The sequence below is a fragment of the Anas acuta genome, chromosome 2, assembly GCF_963932015.1.
Source record: "Anas acuta chromosome 2, bAnaAcu1.1, whole genome shotgun sequence".
Lineage (NCBI taxonomy): Eukaryota > Metazoa > Chordata > Aves > Anseriformes > Anatidae > Anas > Anas acuta.
Window position 1 is genome coordinate 95,948,327 of NC_088980.1, and position 25,170 is coordinate 95,973,496.

Here is a 25,170-nt window from a genome sequence, read left to right on the forward strand (position 1 = left end):
GCAGAGCCCTCCTGCTACCAGTACTGCAGTGCTTGGTCCTCTTGCAGTGCTTGTCCAGACATGAAGTTTGCAACTTGACTTCCAAGTCCTTTTCCTGCCCTTCCTTCAGAAGGTTCACATCATCCTTGTTACCTTTACTTACAGAAGAGATGTTCTGGGGAGTTACTTTGTACCATAACAAACTTGGTCAGCTTCAGGTAAAAACAGCTCTGTGGTCTTCTGACAATACTTCTACCACTTCACAGTGTCATCTTCCAGTTTTTGGAGGGGCAATTTCCTGGTTTTTAGGACGATGAAGGAGTGGAGTTGGCAAATTAAAATGTGTAAGGCTGGCTTCCCTTTTGGCACTTTTTAAAGACCAATCCCATTTCTTGCCTATGTGCTTTTTTATTATTTAAACTGGAAGACTGGAAATGAAATGTCAGACAATGTAGAATTCTTTTTCCTACCTCCTTCTGCAAAAAGACCTTAGAAACCTCCTCCAGGCCTCTCAAGACAGATATTTTCCGCTGGTATCAGGACAGTCAGATTAGACTTTCATGTCATTCCTAGGGCAAAGATGGCTTCTATGTGTGCTTGAATACCTTGTCTGCCCTTACATGACAGGAGGTAACCTTTCTTTGTCACCTCCCAGTCACCACAGCTCTCTAAGATGTGGTGGAGAGTGGAGCTACACATCTTCACCTACATGGGGTCTTTCCATACAGATTGCTGGTAAGTCAGGTTTCAGAGTACTTTTCCCCAAAATCCTATGGCTTTTGGATGAGCAACATAAGCAACATTACCTTTTTCTTTGCATTTGGACTCCTACCTATGCTGTGGCTTACTGAGCAGACAGTTCATTCACAGAAGGCATCAATATTATAAATGGGCTTCACGAAGAACTAAATTGACAGATTGTTGTTGTTGTTTTTTGTGGATATTTCTGATCCTATTTATTTATTTATAAATTACTATACTCATGCTTACTTGCATGAAAACTCCGTAGGGTGTATGAAGTGTGTATTGGGTCTATTTGAGTGGCTTGTGTTCCTTACATGTCAGATTATCACTGACACCACGGTCTTACTAAAAAGCTCTGAAAGCACACTTGCTGCTGCCATTCTAAATAAAGATAATGACTAAGTTGGTTTTGTTTTGTTCTCTTTTTACCCACATCACCAGTTCTGACATTAAAAATCTACTGGGTGGCAGCAGAGAAAAAAGCTGACCTGATTCACTCAACTAGATACATACATCAACTATTCAAGTAATTATAAAGTCAATAGCAGCAATGTTATTACAAAAAATAGGGCACTTTTATACCATTAATTTATTTAACATTTCTCAAGTGAAGGTTGAAGATGGGGAGGCTCCAAGACCACATTTATTTAAATAGACACTTGTGTGTGGAAGCAAAGTGAATGTTCTTTACTGAGAACATAGCAAATGAGAGAGGGAGTGGCAGAAACTGAACAAAATACAAAGCGGGATTTCAACAGAGAAAGATGTATGACTCTTCACCTTTGGATTCAAGTCAGTGCAAAATTTCTATAAAGAGGTGATGGTCATTTTTGATCTGCTTTATGATTTATCATTTCTTAGAAGGTCTCTCTTCTTTCTTTCTTGCACTAGACTACTTGCTGGTTTATTTGCATATCCTTACATAACCAATAAAGGCATATGTTAATGTCCTGGAAATAAAATCCAAAGATCATCCAACAAAGATTCAGGTAACTGCAAAGACTTCAGTAATTCATATTCAAAAATATTTAATTTTCAGATGTTCATTGTATGTGTTAAATTCTTGGTTACAGCAAAAAGTTTATAATATACAGCATCACAGTGACATATAATCAAGCCGTAACAGTGCAGTTTATTACAACTGTGTAAACAAAAAGTATTTCTGCAATGGCACTCTTCATGAACCAAATTCTGGCATACAGAATCTCAGCAGAAGTCAGAAATAAACATTTACATAAAAAATAAAACCACAAATTAGAGTATATGAATCTGGCCAAAGTGTCCAGTCCACATTTTTTAAGGATAAAAAAAAAAAGTGTCCATAGAATTTTTGTTCACTTTCTTTTAAAGAAATTAATTTTATTATTTTTTTTTTCCCAAGGCATCTATCCAGCCTGTGACACATTTCTGCTGCTATTGAATTATAACAACTAAGAGCAAATGTTTCTTAATTATGATCTGGGAATGTTATTGTCTGCATAGTATGATACCTGCAGAAGGTATTCCCTAGGAAATAAAAATAAGTTACTGAGAAATAAAATCCAAGATGCTCTCCAAAAGAAACTTATTTTATACATTTAAGAAAAAAGGCACTACCTTGCTTTTCTGTAAGGGAAGTAAACAATTTGATTATAAGATAATGTACATACTGTAAACTGTAGGATGGGGTTGAACTTGAAATACACTTCATCTGAAATAAATTTTAAGTATTAGCACCTAAAAACATAAAGCTAGGATTTAAACATTTCTAGTAGCTTTCTGGTCATGCATTAGTTATAGCTTGCTTGATGGATACAATTTTGCCAGCAATATGTTAGTGTTCTCTGAGATCCTTTTAATGAAAACATACAAGTCTGAATTGCCCTACATTTTATACAAGTACTTTTCATATGGGAGGCTTTGCACATGTTCTATCTCATCTGTAGAGAGCCAACCCCACAGTTGCAGGAGGTACAGAGAGGGAGCAAAGAATTTATAGTTATTAACAAATACTGGAAAACTTGAAATACATGATATAATTACAAGCTGGTATCTTCAGTTTACACAAAGCTACAAACTTGCTTGTTAAGAAAAAGACATCCAACATGTGCTTACTCACATGCTGACACAGAGTTCATGCAAAATATTAAAAAAAAATAAAAAAGAAAAAAAAAAGAAAAACTTATAAACTGTTACCCTTCAGAAATACTGCATACACTTCATCCTCAGATAAACTGCAGCCCCCTCAGAAACAACAGGGACCTAATGTGTAGATTGACTCAAGCAACATGTAATTGCTTCCTCTGTAACGAGAAGCGAACAGCAGTATCCAACAGGAAATGTCATTGAATTGTACTTCATTTCAAACACTGTCAAGTCCAAACCTAGGTTCATTTGTCGCTAAACAATAACGCTACCTTTTTTTTTAAAAAAAAAAAAGTTATTTTCTTGGAGGAAGGACATTTTCTTCATAGTAGCCTGGATTTACTACATTTCCAGCTGGATCGTACCTAGCTACCACAAATGTAGAACCATCACTAGCAGATGCTTTTCCGACTCCCATCTTTTTTGTGTTCTTCCAAACCATTGCTGTGAAGTGGCCTGAAGAAAGAGAGAAATATATGCAGATATTTTAGGTGCTAAATTTAAACTAGTCCTTTAAACATGTGGAGGGGGGTGGGGAGAAAGAGACAAAACTGTTTTTTTCTCTAACAGGAAAGAAAAATGAAGGTGTGAAAAAAAAAAAACCCACGCTACATCTAGCATTTTGTCTTGAGAAAGCCTGCTTTCATCTGGTTCGTTCTACTATTCCAGTTCCATATCCTATTCTCAACTAGTAAGAGAATCATGAAAGACATAGTTTGATGAGTATCTGACATAAAACTCCACCAAGACATCATGGTCTCTACTTTCTGCAGTATGAACAGCAGTTCTACCATCTCATCTTCCCTCATCCTGCCTGCATGTGCAACTGTTGAAACTAGTACTGTTTTTTTGTGGCTTCTTGTGACTAGCTCTAATAGCCACCTCCAAGTTGTGTTATCAGTCATTTCCCCTATGCATGGATGAGTACCACTGGAGAAAACACAGTTTTTTTTAAATCTCAGATGATCTTGGGCCTATCTCTTGCTTAATTCAAGTAATTACGTTCCTATGCTCATGCAACACTGTATTGTCAATATGCAGTCAGTGACCTGTGGCTGATCTCCAAATTATAGCTGAAGTAATCTCTGTGATTGCAGTGATGCTGCTTGGTAGAAGACACGTGTCAATGTAAACAACAGCACAGTACATTTAGTAAGACATCTACATGATTCCAATTCAGTGGCATTTACAAATTAAGTTGCCTTAAATATAAGTTGCCTTTCAAGAACTTTGAAGTAGGAGGAAAAATATAATATATTAAAAAACAAAAAAAAAGATTTTGCTTACTTCCTTATTTCTCACAAGTTTTTGTTTACCCTTCTGTCAGCTTCTAATATAAAAATTTGGAGAAGTTCTAATATTATTTTCTCTTTTTTTTTTTTTTTCTCCTAAGAATAAGGTAGATTTTTGAAAAATACCAAGAGAAGCAGAGCAGTCAATTTCTTAAAATAAAAGTTTTGCTTTTGAAGAGAAAGTGCTCAGTCTGAACTTACCTGTCCCTGAAGAAAAACCTGGGTTTTGAAAGCTGTAATTTTTTATTTCACTGTACCATCTGTCAGCCACATCCTTCCCTGAAACGCAAAAGAAATGTGGAATCATGACAGGTCACACAAGCATAAGAAAGCAGCTCACTTACAGTCTGACCAGCAAGATCTTCTGTTAACAGCTGGTGAGAACTGTGCAACTGAAGGTACAACTTCTAGAAACATGAAGAAACAGTCTTTTACTGAAGAAAAGTTTTTGAAATGTAGGTAACATGCTGGCATATGTTACTTACCAAGTGTTTATTGTTTTGCACCAGATGTTGCTATACAGTTACTAATTAGTTCACAAAAACTTTGGACTATCTCCTGCCACCAGTTACTTGAGTTTTTCTCAGTTTCTTGATACAAACACAGTCCAGTGGTTTCTTCACTGAAGTGCTAGGAAATACGTGGCCTGCACAGTCTGGCTCAAAGCTCAAGCAAGCTGCAGGAAGAGCCCATCCTACTCCAGGGAGATCTCTGTAGTGTGTTCTCCTCAGGTAGGATGGAGCTGATGAATCACAGAATGGTTTGGGCTGGAAGGGACCCTAAAACCCACCCAGTTCCAGCCCCCTGCCATGGGCAGGGACACCTTCCACCAGACCAGGTTGCCCAAAGCCCCATCCAGGCTGGCCTTGAGCACCTCCAGAGATGGGGCATCCACAGCTGCTCTGGGCAGCCTGTTCCACAGCCTCAGCATCCTCATATTAAAGAATTTCTTCCTTGTAGATGATATAAATCTGCACTTTTTTACTTTAAAACCATTACTCCTATCCCTACACTCTGATAGAGTCCCTCCCCAGTTTTCCTGTAGACCCCCTTTAGGTACTGGAAGGCTGCTCTAAGGTCTTCCTGAAGCCTTATCTTCTCCAGGCTGAACAACCCCAACTCCCTCAGCCTGTCTTCACAGGAGAGGTGCTCCAGCCCTCCGATCATCCTCATGGAAGGAAGAAGGAAGTGAAAAGAATGAAGAGCGCTATACTACCTCCAGCAGCTCAGTCAACAGGGCCACATGCCCATTCTTGGCTGCAGTTAAAACTTGGCAGGGTTGAAGTTAGAAAAACCTACAGACAACAGAGACCAGCGTGGCATAGCATTTGGATCTGGAGGGTTAAGAAATCCATTTAGCCCTTAACAAAACTGTCTAGCAGTTTAACACATTGGTTTTTTTTGTTTTGTTTTCCTGCCCATAACTGTCTGTAACTTTAAGCCTGGAAGTCAGTGAAAGAGCACTCATCTCCCCCATCTTGGGTGGATACTCCTATCACTAGGTTTCTGCATACCTTTTCAGCAGATACTCCCTCTTGGGACACATTTGAAAAGACTTCAGTGAGCCTTGCCAGGTTTTCTCAGCAAAAGAGGGAGGCCTCTGACCTGTGGAGCCAGGTGTTTGAAGAGCTCCAAGCAAACCAAAGAAAAATGACCCTCCTGACATCACTTAGTTTTGTGCTTTCATCAGTATTTAACACCTCAAATTTCTAAACGCATTTATTCTTAATGGGGTTTACTCAGCACTTGAGCCACGGGGGATTTCTCCTTTGAGGTGCTCTAACCCAGGGTCCTACAGTCAGGCACATTAAATATACATGTCTAGGAGCTGGCACGGCATGGAAATCCTTAAATGCAGTACAGGCACATCTCCTCAGAGACATTCACTGACCACAGTTATTTAGGGATCGCAACTACGGTCAGTGGCATAGCACTACATGCCTATAGGTCTCTAACTGTGACGTTTGCTGAAGAAACAATCCTCCCTTGTTTTGTGCTGAAACATTATGGAATCCCATAGACAAGAGCAGATTCTGATAATCCACAATGAATCTGGTCAAACTGACAGCACAGAGGGCAGAAACTCAGAGCAGAGTTGCAGATGCTGTGCACTCAAAGGTCAGACATTACTTCTTTTCCATTACTGCTTCTTAGGAAATTCTTGTGTCAAACATGGAGGGGGTAAGAAGGGACAGGTTTTTCCTTGAGCTACATCAATAATGAAATTTCTGCTTAGCATTCCAGGAAGTATGACATAAAGCCAGTCCATCTCGTAACTGCCAAAAATGTTAAGACTACTGCCATGAAAAATGCTGGTCCCTGGTGGACTCCTGGCCGCAGAACCACAATGACTCATGTTCTGCTATTTTGCAGCAAAAAGTCTTACGTTTGCACTGTTCTAGGAGTCAGGCATTGAGATGTTAACCTCTTTAGACTTCAGATGCTTATGAGTGCAATCTGCTAAACTGATGGCATCGTTAACCTGGCAATCTGGCTGTCAGAGCTGTCACAGAAAAGAAAATATTGAATGAACTGCCATCTCTGAAAGGTTTGTGGAAGTACTAAGAACTTACCCATATATACCACGCAGCTCATTAGGAATGGTGCTCTCTTACTAAGTCTATTTACATTTTCTGCATAAAAATTTAGCAAAACCTCTCCTGATTCCCAAAGGAAATGTTTTGGAAATAATGACGGGTTCCTACTTTCCCTGTTCTCCCTGCACCAAACAACAAATCCTGTAGACCTGTTTTATGGCTGAAGTCTCTAATGCAAATAAAATATCTGTTCATCTGTTACTCACACTAAAGCTAAAATGAAGACTGAGAAACTTGCAAAGACCAATTAATGAACAATTCAAATGGAAAATAAAAAATATATAGGATAAAAACCAAACAATCACCCTGTCCCACACCAGGCTTGACTGCTATGAAGAATTTAGATGTGTTTGTGGCAAGCTGGGTGAAACAGAAGCACAGAGTGTGACAGCAGACATATCAGACCCTATAAAGCATATGTACAAGTGCTTGAATAACTACACTATATAAATGAATTTTTACAGATGTAGTACTGCATTTCCACTGCTATCAGCACTTCACTCCATCCATTAATACACAGCAAAAAGAGTAGATCAAGAGAAAGTCAACCCCACTCTCTCTACTGTAGCTCTAAGAAGCTCCACACACCAAGACCTGAAACTCAGCATAATGGAAAGGTTGCAAGACACATGGAAGTTCTGATGTAGTATCATTTTTTTTTTTAATTTTATTTTTTGTCTGTTTGCTTGTTTGTTTTAATGTAAACAATATCATAATGTGAAAATCTGGTAATGCCTTAATTCAAAGAAGATGGCAGTGACATCAGGCAAGAATGCCCCAGTCCTGCACATGAAAGACAACGAGCACAGTTATGCAAGACAAGTTATGATGTGTTAAGTCCCAGCCTTAGCAGTTAACTTATTGCAGGCAGACAGTGAAAGTCTAGAAGCTGATAGCTATGCTCTGTTTAAATGTGAAGGATCGGGTTATCATTGCACAGTATTGCTGTCATCCTTGAATTGAAGAGTCATTGCATCAGAGGCTGTGAGAAATTAAAGACTGACTTGTTCCCAGCAAGAGGGAGGGTCACCAAAGGACCAGGAAATGTGTGAAAGACTCTGCCCTGAAATCAAGCTGAAGACGTGGCTCAGAAGTGAAGGGGATGAACTCTATCTGTCAGATGTTGCAGGAGATGGGGGGTTCCTATGTGAAAGTTCCTACCATAGGAGAAGACAGGCAGGTACCTAGTGATTAAATGTACTTTTATTCTGACTTTCTGTTCTCCAGGAAGTAGTAAGCAATAAACCATCATTGAAAATAACAGCCGATACACAGGTCACTATGGGAAAACTGTCATGGGCTCAGTGGGGAAAATGAACAGAAAGAGAACACAGGGGAGCAGAGCGCTCAGCCTAGCCCCTTGGATAACAACTTGCATCCTCAGACACGCTGTTTTGGAAGATTTGACCCCAGTATTTCCATTTCCATCACAAGATACGTGATGCAGTTATATTCAGTGCCCACTGATTGACCTTGCATTTGAATATTTCACTGAAAACAACTCCCACTCCCTCACCCCCCAAAACATGGGCTGATGAGTGTTTGAAATGTATTTCAAGAAGGAAAAAAACCACATAAATCATACTCCCACCCATCATTGCAGATTATAGCAGAAATGACAGAAGTTTAATTCTATCAAAATCATCCAGATCTGTCCTACAGTCAGTGCTGCAGCTTCTCTTCCGTAGCTCCACTTGCAGAACCAGTGAGTGTATCACTCTTTCTTTAAATACCCTTCCTGTTTGCATCGCTGTTAACCACATTTACAGTTTCAACACTTTTTCAATGGAAACGTGCTTCAGCTCCACCCTTCTCCTAATGATAGCCGGCTGATGACCTGCTCAGATAGACTTACCAGCTGCTCATTTCAGAACAGGCTGTCTCGTTGTGATGAGTTTTGTCGGTAGCACTACCCTCTGGGCACAGCTACATCACATAAACTTTGGTGCAAAAATCCTTGAATAGCCGAGTACAGTTCTGATCAATACTAGGTACAGAATAAGCATAGCTGTGTGTGTTTAGCATTTACTCAAGCTAAGAGCCAGGAGCATGGCCATTCTGTTTGCTCTCCAAGTGAATCTGACTGCACCTATCTGCATGGGTCTGTGTGGCCACCTGCACACATATGTGCCAGCTGTGTATGTGTCTGTGTGCACACCTGGGAACACACTCTCATCTTCACTGCTGGTTGGATTCAGGGCACAAGGCTGTGGCAGCCCAGCAACTGTATTCGGCTTCATTAATATTTAATTGCTCTGAGGCCAGCCTTACTGTCTCTCGTTATACCAAAGAAACCTTAGATCTTCAAGACAACTCACAGAGTAAATTGTTAAAAACATTCTAATAAAATTACAGAATATAGGTCATATTCAAGATCTCTTTAAAAACCAGGTACCCCAAGCCTCATATCTTTCTTTTATCATTTTTCTAGGTTTCATTACCACAATCTCCCTTCCACCAGTCTGAGTGGAAAGCAGGAGAGGCGTGTTTAAGTTTCTCTCAGAAATAAGATATCTATCTAGATGGGAATCTAGATACTAGATAAACAGTTTTAGGGAGTAATTCTCTACTCCCACCTTTCCCCATTAAGGTCCTTTTTTTGGCAGTACTGCATAAGCATGGTGTTGGAGAGCAATAGAGAGCCACAGGTGCCTCAAGGTGTGCTCAGAAACATTTCTGACTCAAAGCATGTGCCTTCAGGGCTGGTGCAGAAGGTACCTGCACACTAGACCAGATCTGTCCCCAAACCTGGGTTCCTCCCATCACTGCATGATAACCTGTTAATTAACCAAACCTGTTAATTTCTCTTATAAACTCCCCCATCAGCCGTAGTGTTTTCAGGGGCAGCACACCACACTCTTCACGACACCGTTCATCCCAGCCAGGATTTAATCATTCAGGGCCTGCCTTCAGCCTGCCGGTACGTGAGCAATGGCGCGAGGCATCCTAAGAAGCCTGACACACCACAGCTGCCAAGACAGGCCGTGGTCTCTCACAGCAGTGGCAGATGACAGCTCACTTACTCGAACACAGACAAAGAGAAGCCTGCCACGGAGCAGTTCCTGCAGGACTTGGAGGGAGGAAACAGCTGTCAACTATTTCTTGGATTACAGGGATAAACATATTTTCAGCTACAGCTTTAAGCTAACTCCAAAATCCTGAATGCAATGTCAGAGATTCTTGTGCCAGGAGAGGGTCAGGCTAGAGTGCCCTTATAACGTAAAGCTTAAATCTTCTCCGAAACAGGATATACATCTCCTGGCATTATTACAGAACTCCTTAAGAGTCAAAATAAACAATAGGATCACTTTCTTGCAGACAATACACAGTATGCTGGAGGTTTATTGAGTTCTGCTTTATCTGGGAAGGAAACTGGAAGACACAGACTCCCTTTGTTAAGCCCTTGAATAGATGCCTAATACAAATTTCAGCCTCATTGAGCAGGCTACAAATTAAACTATCCAAAGGGAACTATATGAGAAAAAGAGGAAGAATGAACCAGCTCCACAGAGATGAAGACTAAGCCCAGCTAGGGGAACAACTTTCTTTGAAGAACTAGTTTTCTCATTCTGACACTCCGAATGATCCTGCTACATAGGAAATGTAGAACAGAACAAAAGAGGATGTAGCTTCATTTTCTTAGCAAGGCACTCAACCCCATGGATAACAAATAGCACTAAAATTGCTCAAAATTGGCAAGTTATGCATGGAAACAGCGCACAGAAGAAAACAAATGTGATCCAGAAAAGGACTGGCATTATAAAGTTTGTGGAAGGATTCATGTGTTTTGTTTCCAGCTCTCTGAAAGAGAATCCTGTTTCTTTAACCTTGGGGGAAGGAGCACAGGCCATTAACGCAAACAAGAAGGAAGAAGTAAGCTCAGCCAGTGAGTCATCGGCACTGCAAATTTTGCCATACATCTGTGTTTTCCCATGCTATTCTGAAGTCTTGCCTCAGACTCTTGCAATGGACAGAATGCCAAATGTTAGTAGGTCCAATTGTATTTTTCCACCCTGCTTTTCTTTTTCAATACGAAAACGTATCCACCAGGGACTAGAGCTGGCACTTGAAAAGGAACCTAGCAGTTCCTTTTTTTGGAACTTTCAGGCCCAGGGACCTGGGTCTGAAACTCAGTTCCTAAAATTGCCAGGCCCTTAAAATGGGACCTACAGTCTGCAGAAATGAGCTTCAATCTCCTCTAGACTGGGCTGGGAATTCCAGGGGCGGATGGGAATAAAGAAGGCAAGTGGTGACTTTTTTTAATACACACCACCTGCTGTCTCAGCAGGCAGAGGCGTTAACCCTGCACGCTGGAGGAGGAAAGAGGGAAGAGCCTGCTGAACGTAGCTCTAAGGGCTCACCACAGGCTGCCAGCACAGCCAAAACTCAGCTCCTAGGGCATCCAAACTGAAAGCTGTCAATTGTGTGTTATGTTTGTGAGAAAATGCATGGAGTGCTTTGTCTTCAGAAACAAAGGCAGGGAAAAAGGTTTACAGCCTGTTTACTGACAGAGCAGAAGAGACCAGATGCTGCTGCCCGATACACTTGCCTCTCCCTCTTTGGCTTCCCCTCGCCTTTTTGCCCCCACGAACAGGAACTGATGTGCCATACGCAACTGCCACATTTCCATCTTCCTCACCACAGCTGGCTTGTGGTCAGCCCTTCCTTAAGCGAGGGCAAACTAAGGATAAAGGTGAAGAACGGGGCACTGGCAGCTTCCCTCTCTCCTGCCAGGGACAGAGAAATAGTACTCCAAGTAACGCCATGGCTGGGACAAACAGAGCAGCCTAGCCACCAAGCCCTACCTCTGAAGGGACAGAGCACTACCAGAGTTCATTACCCCTTCAGAGCCTGTGTGTGTTTCTTGCTCTCAGCACACACAGGTGACTGCACACCAGCATCCTGTCCCTGTACAGCATGGGCTGGGCTGTGGTGGCTGCTTTTTCAGAGCAGAGGAAGTGGGGGTGCCCTTGCAACCAGCCAAGGCATCCACCTCGTTCATACCCTGAGCCCGAAGTACAGCAAACAGGCCATTTATCTAGTGTCTGTGAGACAGACAGAGAAGAAACTTTACCTGGTTGATCATAGGATGCCCATGCCAGGTTTTCTCCGCATTTTCCATTAGCAGACTCGGAGCTGTGTTTGAGGACCCTCGTGGTGGCCAGCTCTTCTGCGTACCTAGCAAAGGAATCCACACATCATGTCACAGACCGCAGCCAAGTTGTTTCAAGAGAAAGGCTGATTAATTCACTCTAGATCAGGCAGTTGGAAGCACGAGATCTGTGTCTGAAATCATCACCCTATGCTTCATTACAGTCAGAGATAAACAGGCACCTGCTGAGGGTGACTCAGTCATCCTAAAACGGGGATCCAATAGTCAATTTATTTAGCCTGCCTCAATTCTTGGGACTGAAAATAGTAGAAAATAGGCCATTTTCAACACAAGCAGAGAGACAGAGCAAATTAACCAGAGATAGACCAGATACTTACCAACAAAGATACAAGATATATCAAAAGAAGAAGTGAGGCTCCTCCTTGTATTTAAGATTATGCACAATCTGTCCTGACAAATATGAGATTTGATATTCCATGTCTGCTATTCAGAACGAAACATTTCTGGTTCTTACCACCAACCAGTTACACCGGTTTCTGAACATGCTTTTGATACTTATAAGTAAGTTACAGGCAGCCAACAAACAAAGGTTTCCCACTGCTGCTTGCCACAGTGAGGCAAGTCAGCTGAGACCGGAGAGGATTGTGAGGAATTCCAGAAGGACCTAAAAATACCCAGGAAGGGCAACAGCACACTTAGAGATAAATGCGGAGCGATGCCTGTTTGGCAGAAATAATCTGAACTATTTGTACAAATTGATTCGTTCAAACCATCGGTAAAAGTTTGAGGAGACAAGACGTGTGGCTGACAAGTCAGTGAAACTTCTTCCTCATTGGGAGGCACCACGTAAAACGGGAACAAAACAGACCTCTGAAGAACAGGAAGAAAAACTCAGAAGATTACATAGGTATGCAGATGCGTCACTGGCATTACAAAAATACTGCATCTGGTTATCGTGGTGCCTCAAAAACTGGAAAAAAAAGGACCAAATTAGATTTTGATTGCTGCCAGAGGGCACATCAACAAGCCATGTACATGGTGTGCCATACAGCACATCACCTGGTAGGGATTTCTGGTCTGGGCATGAGGGGACTGTAGCATCTGCACAACAGAGTGTGGCACCACGCTGAGACAATAAATTGGGTTCTGGAAACACTACAGCTTCTCTGGTTCCTGGCCAGACAGCATGGAGAACTCTGCAGAGTTAGGGTAGAAAGCCTAATGGGAGATGACAATGGGAGATGACATTTGCAGGGATCAAGCTGACCAGTCTTTAGCTATTAAGTGAAGACATTTATATTCTGAATAGTTTAGTCATCATTTTGCCCTTCAACTATTTCCTTTGTACTGTGAAGATCTATTCCTCAGCCTGAAAAATATATTGAAGGTGACCTCCAGAGGTCCCTTCCAACCTCAGCCATTCCGTGATCCCATGAAAATTGCTTTGAAAAGTGTTGCTGTAAGGGGAAAGGAAATAATCTGGTTTTCACATCTACAGCAAAGAGAAAAAGCAGTAGTGGACTAAAATTTCTGCAAGGAAGGCTTCAATCAGGCAGTAGGAAGTTGGTTGGATCCACTGTATGTTAACCGTACATTAGGGAGTTTGCACAGTCTTCAGCACTGGAGAAGAGGTAAGGTGTGTCCCTCCTGAGAGATGAGGGAACGATGTTACACTGACTTTGCTTTTGTGGAAGGAAGACAGACAATTTGATCTGAAATTACTTCCCTTTGATTTCATTGATCTTGGGCCAGTCATCATGTCCTACCATGAAAGACTTTTCTCCACTATTTCAGCAGCAGCTGAGGTTCTTTAGCAGATGACAGTGCATCATCTGACAGAGACAGTGGTGGTGAAGCATGTTTTAGGCAACTACCCCCTGCAAAGGAGACACATGAGTGTAGACAGATGCAGCCCATGTCTCGAAGAGGGTGCAAGGAAGATTCACACACTTGTGGCCAAAGAAGTGCCTGTGTGACTAGCCGGTGTTATGTGATAGAGAAAGAAAGGAAGAAAAGATTTGGGTAGGAGACAAAAAGAGTATGGTCCTTCACTTCCCACCCAGCAAGCTTATATTGAATATCAGCATATCAAAAGGCAAGTATTTTTGCAGTATGCATAGGCAAGCCTAACCAATAAAAGTGACAGAAATCTCATTAAAGAAAATAAAGGACTGAACTCACTGTTGGGCTCCTCTGTTTAACTTCTTGCAGAGTTTTAATGGGGGGACTCCGTGTTTCTTCCTGTAGTCATTGTGTGCTTTCAAGACCTCTTCAGCAAATTGTTTGGAAGCTGAAATCACATCAAAAAATTGGAAAGGTCTGTCAAATACAGACATCAGTGAAGACAGAAAAACATACCCTGTAGACTAAGATGCTGGAGAAGGCTGGACTGAAAGACAGGAGCATGCCACCCTCATTACCTCTGAGTTGGATGAAATGAAAAATGCCTTCTGTCCAGGAACTCTAAGAGACACTCCCAGTGGGATGGTACAGATGCACTACAGGTTGAAAAAAAAAAAAACAAACAAACAAACAAAAAAACCACCCTGATCCTTATTCCCTTACTCAACAGTAATGTGATTTAAAGTTAGTTTGACTGACTCTCATTTCAAGCTCTCTATGCAATGCATAGCCACTGCAAAGAAATCAGAGTAAGTAAATATGTGAATTGTTATCTGTGTATGCAAGAACTTGTATCAGTCAAGACACTTCCAAAAGAAAATGGAGATATTAAAATGTGTAGAAGTATGCAAAAGCTTTGAAACACACAGCATTCTTTGTAGGCACTACATAGCACAAATTCACAGAACACTCCAGGTGCACCTGTGTGTGGCTCAAGACGAATAATAGTCACAAACAGCAGGTGGTAACGAAGGAAATGATTTTTCTTTTTTTTTTTTTTTAATCCCCTGTGCTAGAGTGTATTTGGTAAATATCTGAATTTATTAGAAAGCTTTTTAAAAAAACAAAAACAAAACTCACATTCATACTGTTGGTAAACTTGGGAATTTCAGCAACAGTAGGCAGAGGACAAAGTGCTAACTCACAGTGGCAAACCAGATGCGATTCACTTTGATGGCAATGTTCTCTCTTTTTTTTTTTTTTTTGCCTTCCTGTTTTTTTCTCAGGTTTCAGGAAAAAAAAATAATGATCTTCCCTGGAATTGGTCAGCCAGGGGAATTTCCTGCATTAAGAGAAATTTGGAACCTCTGAAGTAAGGTATTAGGATAGTTAGAGAAGAATATTTTCACTTTCTCTGTACTGCTGTAGCTTCTGAACAGGCTGAGACATATTTTAGTATTTACTCCAGTTTTACTGTAAGGCAGGTTTCTACATTTATTAATGCAATTTGTGACCTAATTTCTGACATATTAGGTATATAGAATATAGAATTCTAAAGCTGATATCTGAATAATCAGAAGTCCTAATTAGGACTCCCATCACTTTCCTTGTAAGATGTTTTCAAAACCCATATAGATCTCATGACTAGAAAGCTGTTCATGTTATTAACCTTAGATTTGTCAAGTTTCCCTCATTGCTCGATTTTAACAGCTACAATCACTCATCCCCTCCTTTATTAGCATGTACACTGTTCTCCTGTTTGTAGTGATGCATTCTCCCACAGTGTAGCTGTCACCGGGCATATACTGCTCTTGCAATGTTTTCTAAGGTAATTACCCAACCCACACTCACGCTTTTAGCTGTTGCCAGAGTTTTCACTAGTTTTAAAAACAGCTTTAAGATAATATTGTGACCTAAGGTAACCTCAACATCCAAATGCACATAGAAAGCCATCACTGTTTCACTCAGGACCTTTTAACTTTCGAACAGAATATGGAGTTGAGTTTGTTCATTTCTCTGGACCAAAGTTGTGCTGTGGGCATACTCTTAATATATTCTCCATCAAGATGTTTTCAGGCTAGATTTTTTTTTGGTAAAAAACCTGTTGGCATAAGACAGCTGAGACTTCAGCAATAGGAATCTTATTGAGGGAGATGAAGTCTGCCCACCACATTCCTCCTCCTAGGTCTGCCTTCACTCTCATGTCACAAATTGCATACCCTCAAATAAAACCGGCGCCCCCACTTCAGCATGTAAGCACCCACACACCCTTTGCTAACAAACCTCTTCCATCATCCTTACTGACACTGCTCACAGCTCGCTGATGCTATGGAGTCAGGAATGTAAACCTCTCATCTGCTGCATCATGGCCTTTTCCTAACACATCTACCAGAAGTTACTGAGGAAAGCAGGCCTACAGGTGATTTCACTGATGCAGGGGTCCATGCTTCCAGCAGGGACATTTTAGGGTAGTCCACAAATCAAAGAATTTGAAATGCGCAGCATTGGAAGTTGTATGACATACTCCAGGCTGCCTATTTTCTGCACAAAACAATCTTAGAGTTAGTGGCTGTTATCACCTAGACTTAATTTCTCATCTGCTCAGGATTAAATAGCAGATAAACACTCTGACCTGCAAGTATGAATTTTGGATTCAAGTGATTTGTTTTTGACTACAATAAAAGATTCAAACTCTAGGAGATAGAAAAAAAAAAAAAGAAAAACCTTGAAATCAATTGAAATGCAGCCTTTTTCAATTGTCAGTCCATCCACTAACAGACATTGCACAGTCCAGTTCTGTGCTAACATTTTGATCTACAAAGACCAACAAAACATGGAAAAAACAGTTTCTTCCAGCCATGGCAGACACCACTCTATGGTGCTTAGGGGTCTTTCCCTTCCCTTCCCTTTCTTTTCCTTCCCTAAAGGTGGCTGCTATATAAACATTTATCTCCAGTGACTCAAGCTCATGTGCTAACCACCTCCCTCTCCTCTGCTCTCTGAAGCGTGGAGAGGGACGCCCAACTGCCAAATACATTTCAGATTTGTTCTGGGAGACATGCTAAGTTTTTCCATTTTAATCAATGTTCCATACACTGAGAAGCCAGATATTAAAAGTGAGAGTTAACGGGAGTTTTCAGGCTCCCACCCAAATGTGAATAGCTTCCCAAGCAGCTCTGGAGATGTATTTTTTTTCCCCTTCACATAGGCTGCTTAAGCTGCTAGAAAAAAAATATTTCCTACTGCCAGGAAGTTGGTTTTGGACATGAATCATTACAGGGCTTAACAGATAAAACAATTAAAACTATTAGCTACAGTTGTTTGTTTCTCATTATTCAAACGTTTACTCCTGTTTTAGATTCTGCTGGAGCATTGCCTAAGATACGACAGCACATGACAACGAATTTACAGGCTATGATGTAGTATAAACCACCTTGTAGTATAGTCCAAGAAGGCTGCAAGGTGTGCTTTCAGGTTCATTGATCAACTTTGTTTGAAAAAGTATGCAGAGTCATCTGGGTTGACTTTTCCCATCAGATTTATTTCCCCGAGTATTATATTTCACCATTCTTTTCCTTCCTCCAAGTACTGACAACTGACTCAACCTCTCTCAGGTGAAGTGCTCTTCATGCCTGAATCCTTCCTGCCTCTTCTCTTAACCTTGCCTTCTCCTGCTCTGCTCTCCCCTTCGTTTGGCCACCAGAACTGAAGCAAGTCATCTGAACACGTCCAGCGGGCCTGGCTGCTCTATATCACCTCTGCAGCCATCAGCTGCACCTACTCCACTGGGCTTGCAAGATGAGGTGGGGAAAAGTTAACAGTAAAATACTTCACAAAATACAAACACAAAACCACTCCACCCAATACCTACACAACAGATATGCTGCGGGTAGCTCTTATGTCACAACTCAGGGCCCACAGCATTACGCCAAGCATACACTTGAGTAGTAAATAAAGACACAGGTTTTTAATGGCTATGTATCCATTGCAGTGATTCAAGAAAGAGCACGGTTTTCATTTCTAGGAGTATCATTGTCTTCTCAATGCTCTCTGCCCTATTGTTTATGGGTTAATCTTCACTGGCAATCTTGTACTTTATGTAAAAGATAATTAACACATAACAGAGTCGACAAGAAATGGACCTCCTGTAGAATCCTCCCCAGAAGCGTACCAAAATGTGTCTCAATTCATCTTTGAGCCATGAGATAGACCTCCACTTTTCACTCTGTGTGTGCACTGCAGGTAAACGAAGATAGTGACCTCACCTTTCAGTTTTGCCCCAAAATAACTAAACAGAAGGGAAGTCATGTAACAGCTGGAACCACATTTCCGAAGGCAGATGCAAAACACGTTTCAAAGAACCCACTCTTTTGGGAAGAGGTAAATGCAAAGAAACTGATCTCAACAACTTTGGTGATATGACTCATATTACCCAGGATACTGCACATTATTTCGACACTCCTTCCTGCCCAGAGCACAAGGAGGAACATCAACAGGGAGAAACTGCTCTACTCCGACAGAAGAAATGGAATGTGGAAAGATGGTGCAGCAAATACAGTTTTTAATATGCCCAACAGCTTTGTGAGAAAATTGCTTTGAAGCTTTAGGAACTACAAAGTATTTATATGAAGAATTCCTTTATTACCCACCCAGATAACTAAGGATAACTCTATTTTGACAAACTTCTCAAAGTATATTAACAGATTGGAAACAAACAAACAAAATTCTTAAGTGAAAGCCAGCTCAGCCAATGACCACCTTCTCACCTAGACCTAAGAGACCTGGTATATTTCTTATTAGCCATCTTTGTCCTCACATGAAATGATTCTCTAGAAACTAGCCACAGCTGAGTCTTTCACACAAGCATACTGCTTCTCAATGGAGAAATGATGGCTATTTAATTAACATGAGAAAGGTTAAATGAAGACAGTTGCACCTCTGTCACCACTTTGACTCTGTGCTTTGATTTGAGGACACAAATGCTCCGTGGTGGTTTTATGCTGGTTCACCTCTGCAAAGCCACAAAGACCAAATGTTTCATATTTTTTACTCCACGTATTTGACTGCACCTTCTTGCTCCCTGTCTGGCATAAAAGTGTTTTCACAGACTGGTCCTTAAAGCCATTCCTGAATACATCACTTGGGAGCATGGATCTGACACACTAATTCATGCATCACTTCCAGTCACAAAAACTGACCTCCTTCTGCGAGAAACTCCCCCGTACTCTAACAAAACTGGCTGATTGCTTGGAAATACATAGAGGAAATGAAATCATACATACATTTTGAAGGGAAGGAAAGATAAAATGATACCATATTCAAAAAAAAAACATTACAGCCTGGGTGGGGTTTCTTTGTCTTCTTTTACACCTTTGAACCAAGAATAGAATAAAGAGGCAACACCTTCATCCCAGACAGTGGGCCTTTATGGGGGATACCCATAGTTGTTGGTAGCCTATTTCCCTTCCAACCTGAATTACCCTATTTCAAGTTAGCAGAAAAAATATTGCTTAAGGGCTTGCAAGGAATTGGGGTTTATAATTAGTGATAAGTTTGAATGAGAGTAGTTTCCTGGAACTTTCTTGTGTTTAATCGGTCTGCTCAAAATAGCTTTCCCCTCAGTTCAGGAGATCCCACTTCAGGGAGAAGATTCTCCGGACACACTCCCCACTCGTTTTATTATCCAGGTCTCCTCTACAGCAAACTGGAAGCTTAATAACCTTGCATTACCTGTGCCACGTGATGTAACACATTGTCCCCCTCTCCCCCATTCCCAATTTGAGGCATATTGCCTGAGAATATGAAACCACCGGTGTAATAATGTTTCAGTGGCATTAGTCATGTCACTCTTTGAATGCAAATACTATTCTTGCCATAATAGACAGTGTTGATTACTTCCTCACTTAAAGGCCTTTTATAAACTGTTAGGCAATTGACTCCGCTGATTAAAAAGGAACACCTGGTAAATGGGAAACTGCACAGCACAGAGAAGCAGTGGAGCCTTCTGAAATATTAAAAAAAAAAAAAAAAAAAAAAAAAAAACTAATCAGTCTCGAACACCGACAAAACAAAGCTCTCTTCCATTTTTTTTTTTGTGGGGGAGAGTGGCATGGGAGGAGAAATGCTTTGCTTGGGGTCCCTCTCCTCTCCAAATAACGAGACCAGCAAACCTTTCAACGACCAAGTAGTTGCTGTCATGGTGTGGTCATCATGCCTAAGGCTGGAAGTGACTGCTCATCAAATCTAGAGAAGCCAGAGTTGGATTTGCATGAGAGATAATCAGAAAATATTATTTTTACCACTACTCTGCTATGGAGGACCACTAATACTGTAATCATGACACACATGCACAACTCTTGATAGACAGTTAGTGAGTAAACTGCTAACCCTTTAAAAAGGCTGAGAACCTCTCATTAATAAGGCCTTATATTCTTAAATCTAATTGGACATAGTTCTGATGGCCTTAAATAGGCCCATGTTGTCTTCCTCCAAAAGCACCCATGACTACTGCCGTCTCTTACAGGCTCAGAGCTGCTTGCACATGGGCCAGTCCTGAGTGAGAATTGTTAGCCACAGGCTTGGCCTTGCCTCCTCCTCCTCACAGGGCCACGCAGCCTGACTCAGACATGGTTTCTGTCCAGACCTTCAAACACTGGCCAGAGCTTGCTTATATCTGCCTGTAAAAACACAACGTTGATATGCTTCAGCTAATCTTTTGGAGAACAGAATGGCCTTTACCAAAACAGCTATCTGAAATACTCTGCTGGCCTGTGGAGATAGGCAACGAACGACTCAGCAGTTACCATCAAGAGACTCATTTTCTCTTACTTTTGGTTCCTGTACACAGGGCAGCAACTGAGGCAAATTCATATTCAAACAAGATAGAAACTAACTGTTGCACTGTTAAAAAAAAGAGAGGTCTTGTGTTGAATGTTTTCAATGATTTTGAGCAATAAAAGTTTTCTTCATGCTTAATTATTTTTGAGAATGATTTCTTGAGGGATGCAGGAAGGAGGGTTGCTGCTTTTTGATGTGTAACAGCACGGCATGGGAAACCTCAGTAGGTGTCTTTGTTAATACAGACCATCCCATTCTGTCTCATTCCTTGTGAGCCACTTCATGCTTGTTTTGGTGCTTATCTGCCTTGAACACCAGGAGCTAAGGCGACTAATCTAGCAGCAAACAGGAGTAACCACTCTTACAAGAGATGGCTGCTGCTCCTCTGGCCAGTTGTTGGCCTTCTCCTCTGCCTAAACTATGATTATAAAAATTAGGCCCTGAATATTATTTGCTGAAGCCTGATGCCTTCCTGGCAGATCTTCCTCCGCTTCCCATTCACCAAACTTGAACTGAGTAATTAGCATCATCTACACACAGAAACTGGAGAAGCGTGGCTTTTTAAATTGAACCAGCTTGATTTTTGAAGGGCCCTTTTCCTGCTACTCCTCCAATTCAGCTGTGATGTAAAAAGAAACCGCCAGTAACTTGCATTAATCACAAGTTCTGCAGATGCCCCGGCGTTACCCAACATGCAGGGCTGGTTACTTGCAGTTTCGGCATTCGTTTCCTGTATCACCACGGGTCCTCCAAAGCCAGCCAACACAAAATGCATTGTCACTTTGTCAGTCTGCGAGTATCACGTTTCTCAGAAAGCAAACAGGTCATTTGTCTAGGATACTTGAGCTTGGTTAAGAGCTGCCACAGCTGTCTCCTCGAGACGCTGAGTGCAAGATCAACTGAACGTCCTTTTTTTTTCCCCCCTGCTCCAAAGATGCATCTTCAAAGCTAAAAACCAGCACATGCTTCTCTGGAAGCCTAAAGGCAACGAGGAAAAACTGCACTGGGTTTGATTCATATCTCTCTTTTTGTTATTGGAACCCCTTCGTGGCCCTTGCTTATTTTTTCACTGACTCAACGCGCAGCACAGTGGGTAACTCCCAGCCACCTCTCTGGAGACCCACCCACATTTGCAGTGGCAGGAGGGGAGGGAAGGAAAGAAAATAAGGAAACCAAACACTGTAAAAAAGATACCCAATATTTACTGAGCCCATTCTTCTCTTTGTCTGCGTGCCCCGCACCCCGCGGCCAGGAGTCAAAGAGCACTTGATTCCCTCCCCATCACCTCTGCTTGGCGTTTAGAGGGCAAAGGGGGGGCGAGATCCCTTTCCCGGAGGGGAAATGGAAGAAATGGGACTTTCCACAGCCTCTCTCTGCCACCTCCCCAGCCATCCCAGTGCGGAGGAGTGGCTCTGGCCGCCAGTTGCCTTCCTGAAGAGGGCTGGCAGCTGCTGCTGCGGATAACCCCTCCGGGGCGATGGCTGCTCCGGGACCCCGGCCTCCGCGCACAGCTGCAGGGGGGTCAGAGCTGTGCCGTGACGAGGCTCGTAGCAGCACGCCAACAAAAAAGAGCAGCCAGCTCACCATCGGCTCATTTCCTGCTGAAAACACTCGCCAATATATTTTGGGAGGGGGTTGAGATCCCACGGGAGGGGAGCCTGCGCCACCTGCTAGCCCAGATGCTGCGTAAAAGAGAGAAGACCGGTGGGAGGACAGAGGGGGGTCCCCGTGTTTTGCCTCAGTGTTTGCAAAAGTTGTCTCCATGGGAGGCATTTTTCTGAGTCTGATGGGGGAGTTCCAGCGTGCACTCGGTTTTAGCAGCCTGCAGCTTCCAAGGAAGCTGAGTCAGAGATACTGATGTCTTCCAGGGCTCAGTCGTAATAAGCGAAGCAAAAACACTGCTGCATCTGCGAGCTGGCTGTAATACTTACAAAGAGCACCCCTTCAAGAGCAACCTAACAGCTAGTAGCAACACATCACTGGGGAACTTTTATCAAAGTTCCTGCAAGGAACCGAGGTTGTAAGCAGCGGGATTTATCTGCCTGGGAACACTTAGACCTCAGGACAAATTCACCAAAGATACAGAGGTAAAGAAACTGCTCTGAAGACATTTATTCTAAAATACAGAGCCCCCAGTTTATGTCAATTAGGGGTGCTCTAATTCATGAATTATTCACTAAATTTATGCCTGGAGGTAATCTCTGCCATAGTCTTTCTGATCCAGGCGAGGAGCATGCACTCTTTGGGTGTCACCAAGAGGTCAGACCGGTCCCAACCTGTTACGTTTCCACATATCCCAGTACAGAGAAATCTGCCCACATCTCCTAAGCCTGCTGTGTGCCCTCAGTAGTACCACGGCTGGACCATGTGATGTTTTACCCAAAACACAGAGGAAGCTGTACTCTTCCAAATAGCTGCTCTCACCCGTTCAATGGCAAACAACACTGAACAATCTCAGACAGGAATTTAGAGACTTCAGGGCGGAGAAAAGGGCAGATTTAATCAATGAACCGATTGTCAGGACAGGAGCTCTGACTGTGGTCCATCCAAAAAATACCTCATACAGTTCAAAGGCAGCTACCCAGACCCAGTTTGCCATTGATTGTGCATGACACAAGTGAGGGGAAAAAAAAAAGTTTAAGATGTGCTTAGATCTCAAGCTCTATTTGTATAACTTCTTGGAGAAGGAAACAAAAGCCTCCATGAAAGGAATTTCTTGTCTGCCTTTGCTCCTAATTTTGAAACAAAGAGCTGGTGTGCAGGGCTAATAGCTAAAGATAGCAGTTGCCTTACAACTGTATTAGCAATTTGCAGAAGCTGGGCATTAAAATTAAGAGATTTAAAACTGTTTGGGATTGTGAGGGGCACATCAAGTCTCTACTGCCTTTGCCCAACCAACTTTGCTAACGTAGCACTGGGATGCTAGGCTTATCTGGCACTTGTGCCTTTCATGCCACTAGCAAGGAACTTCTGAACGTGACACTTCCGAGCGACGATAGTTATTTTAACAGTTTTAAGGGAATTTTACTAATCCTAACCCACTTGAATACACACAGACTGCAGGCCATGGTGCTAAGCCTGGGCTGGCTGTCGGACTGCCGCCGCATGCCAGGCAGTAAGAGCAAGCCCTGCAACAGCCACGCTTTCAGAGGGCTTGGACTTCATATGGCTGCTGACCTTTAAAAAGGAAAAAGAAAGAAACCTCAACACACCCATGCTGCGGCCCATCAGAGTGTTACCCACACACAGATTTTCCTCAAGTTTCCCTGTGATTTTAAGTGAATTTATCGAGATTTTTTTTAAAGTGGATTTTACCCAGCATGTCCCACACGTGCTCTTTTATGGAAAAGACAGGTAGATAACATGCCACCGGGCTCTGATTAGTTGCAGAAATAACATCCTGACCATGAGAACAAGATTAAACTACCCATTTTTGTAGCGGTTTAAAAATTAAGCACAGATTTCCAGGCTCTAGGCATGTCTGTGTTCAAGGGGAACTGCTTGCAGCTCTAACGGGACGAGGGCGGACCAAGCCCTGGGGCGTGAGCTCTCTCTTTTTAAGGTCTCCAGCTTGTAAGGCAGCTTCAGAGGGGTTTTCTCCAACACAGAACATAGGACCCAGGCCCACAGACAAGAGATGAGCGGGCGATAATGCAACCAACAGCTGGCAGAAACAAGAGGCTTCACAAAAATCCGCACAGCTGGGGAAGAACTTTTGAGCCCAGCCAGCCTGTACTTGGTTAAAGTGTAACCAGAGCTTAAATCTAAATCCTCCTGAAAGAAAGGGCAATAAAAAAAGCTTCTCTCTCCAAGCCAGCAAGTCTGCAGACTGTCTGCAGCACAGGAAGCGTTGTCAGGCAGCTATACACAAAGCAGTATTAATGCTATCAGGCTTACAATACAACCTCTACGTTTTGCAGGTTTTGGGGGGTGCTTTTTCTTTTTTCCTTCTCCTCGCTTTCCTAATGTAACGGTCCCGTTTCACTGTGTCATAGGGAATGCTCCTCCCAGCCTGCAAGATGCACAAATGAAAGCAGCCTGCTGAGAGAAAAGCCACTAAGGCTTCGGGAAGGCTTTCGGAGCACAAACCCGAGCCATGCTATCGTAAGAACATGCAGCCAACTGCACAGAAGCATTTGCTCACCTGATTTTCCCATGATCAAGTTGTGCTTTTTTTTGTTTGCTTGTTTCACCTGATGTCTCCTCTCTTGATGGAGTTTCTCAGCTCGGCGATGAAGGGCTTGTAATTTCAATGCAACTTCTCCACTCCGCTGCGACTTCTGCTGGAGGAGCTCCGCTGAAATAACCCGTTACCGCCCCTCTCACAGCGCTGGGGAAGCCTGCCCCTGCCTTATAAGGAACAGGGACACTGCTTCTTTTTTTTTTTCTTAAAAAGATTCTGTTTAGGGTCAGGAGCCGCGTAGCCTCCACAGCAACCATGCAGCTCAAAAACACCATATGGTTTCACATACCGATTTAGTTTAGTAATCGAGGCTATTTCCTGATAAGAGAAAAAAAAATAATCTGCTGACAAATAATTATGCTGGCACAACAGGCATCACCCACGGGGTTAATTCATTCATACAGCTGATTACTCGTTAAAGTTTTACTAAGTTATTGCACGTAAAGTTAAAATAGGCAA

The 25,170-nt window shown here is 42.3% G+C and overlaps 1 protein-coding gene across 1 annotated transcript; it reads right to left on the reverse strand.

Annotated features, from left to right (window-relative positions):
• Nucleotides 1–1,734: 1,734 nt before the first annotated feature.
• Nucleotides 1,735–24,867, reverse strand: GLIPR2 (GLI pathogenesis related 2). The gene is made up of 5 exons (XM_068671302.1): nucleotides 24,673–24,867; nucleotides 14,031–14,139; nucleotides 11,811–11,914; nucleotides 4,341–4,418; nucleotides 1,735–3,303 (listed from the first exon to the last, which is right to left on the reverse strand). The coding sequence occupies exons 1-5, from the start codon at nucleotides 24,683–24,685 to the stop codon at nucleotides 3,143–3,145; spliced, it is 465 nt and encodes a 154-aa protein (XP_068527403.1). The 5' UTR covers nucleotides 24,686–24,867; the 3' UTR covers nucleotides 1,735–3,142.
• Between the last annotated feature and the right edge of the window lie 303 nt (nucleotides 24,868–25,170).

What these genes read in the sequence shown, in the direction of transcription:
- GLIPR2 (XM_068671302.1), bottom strand. An exon ending in TTAAACAGAGGAGCCCAACA is followed by an intron (nt 11,915 to 14,030) that starts GTGAGTTCAGTC and finishes TTCCTTTGCTAG; the next exon opens with GTACGCAGAAGAGCTGGCCA. An exon ending in GGCATCCTATGATCAACCAG is followed by an intron (nt 4,419 to 11,810) that starts GTAAAGTTTCTT and finishes TTTGCGTTTCAG; the next exon opens with GGAAGGATGTGGCTGACAGA.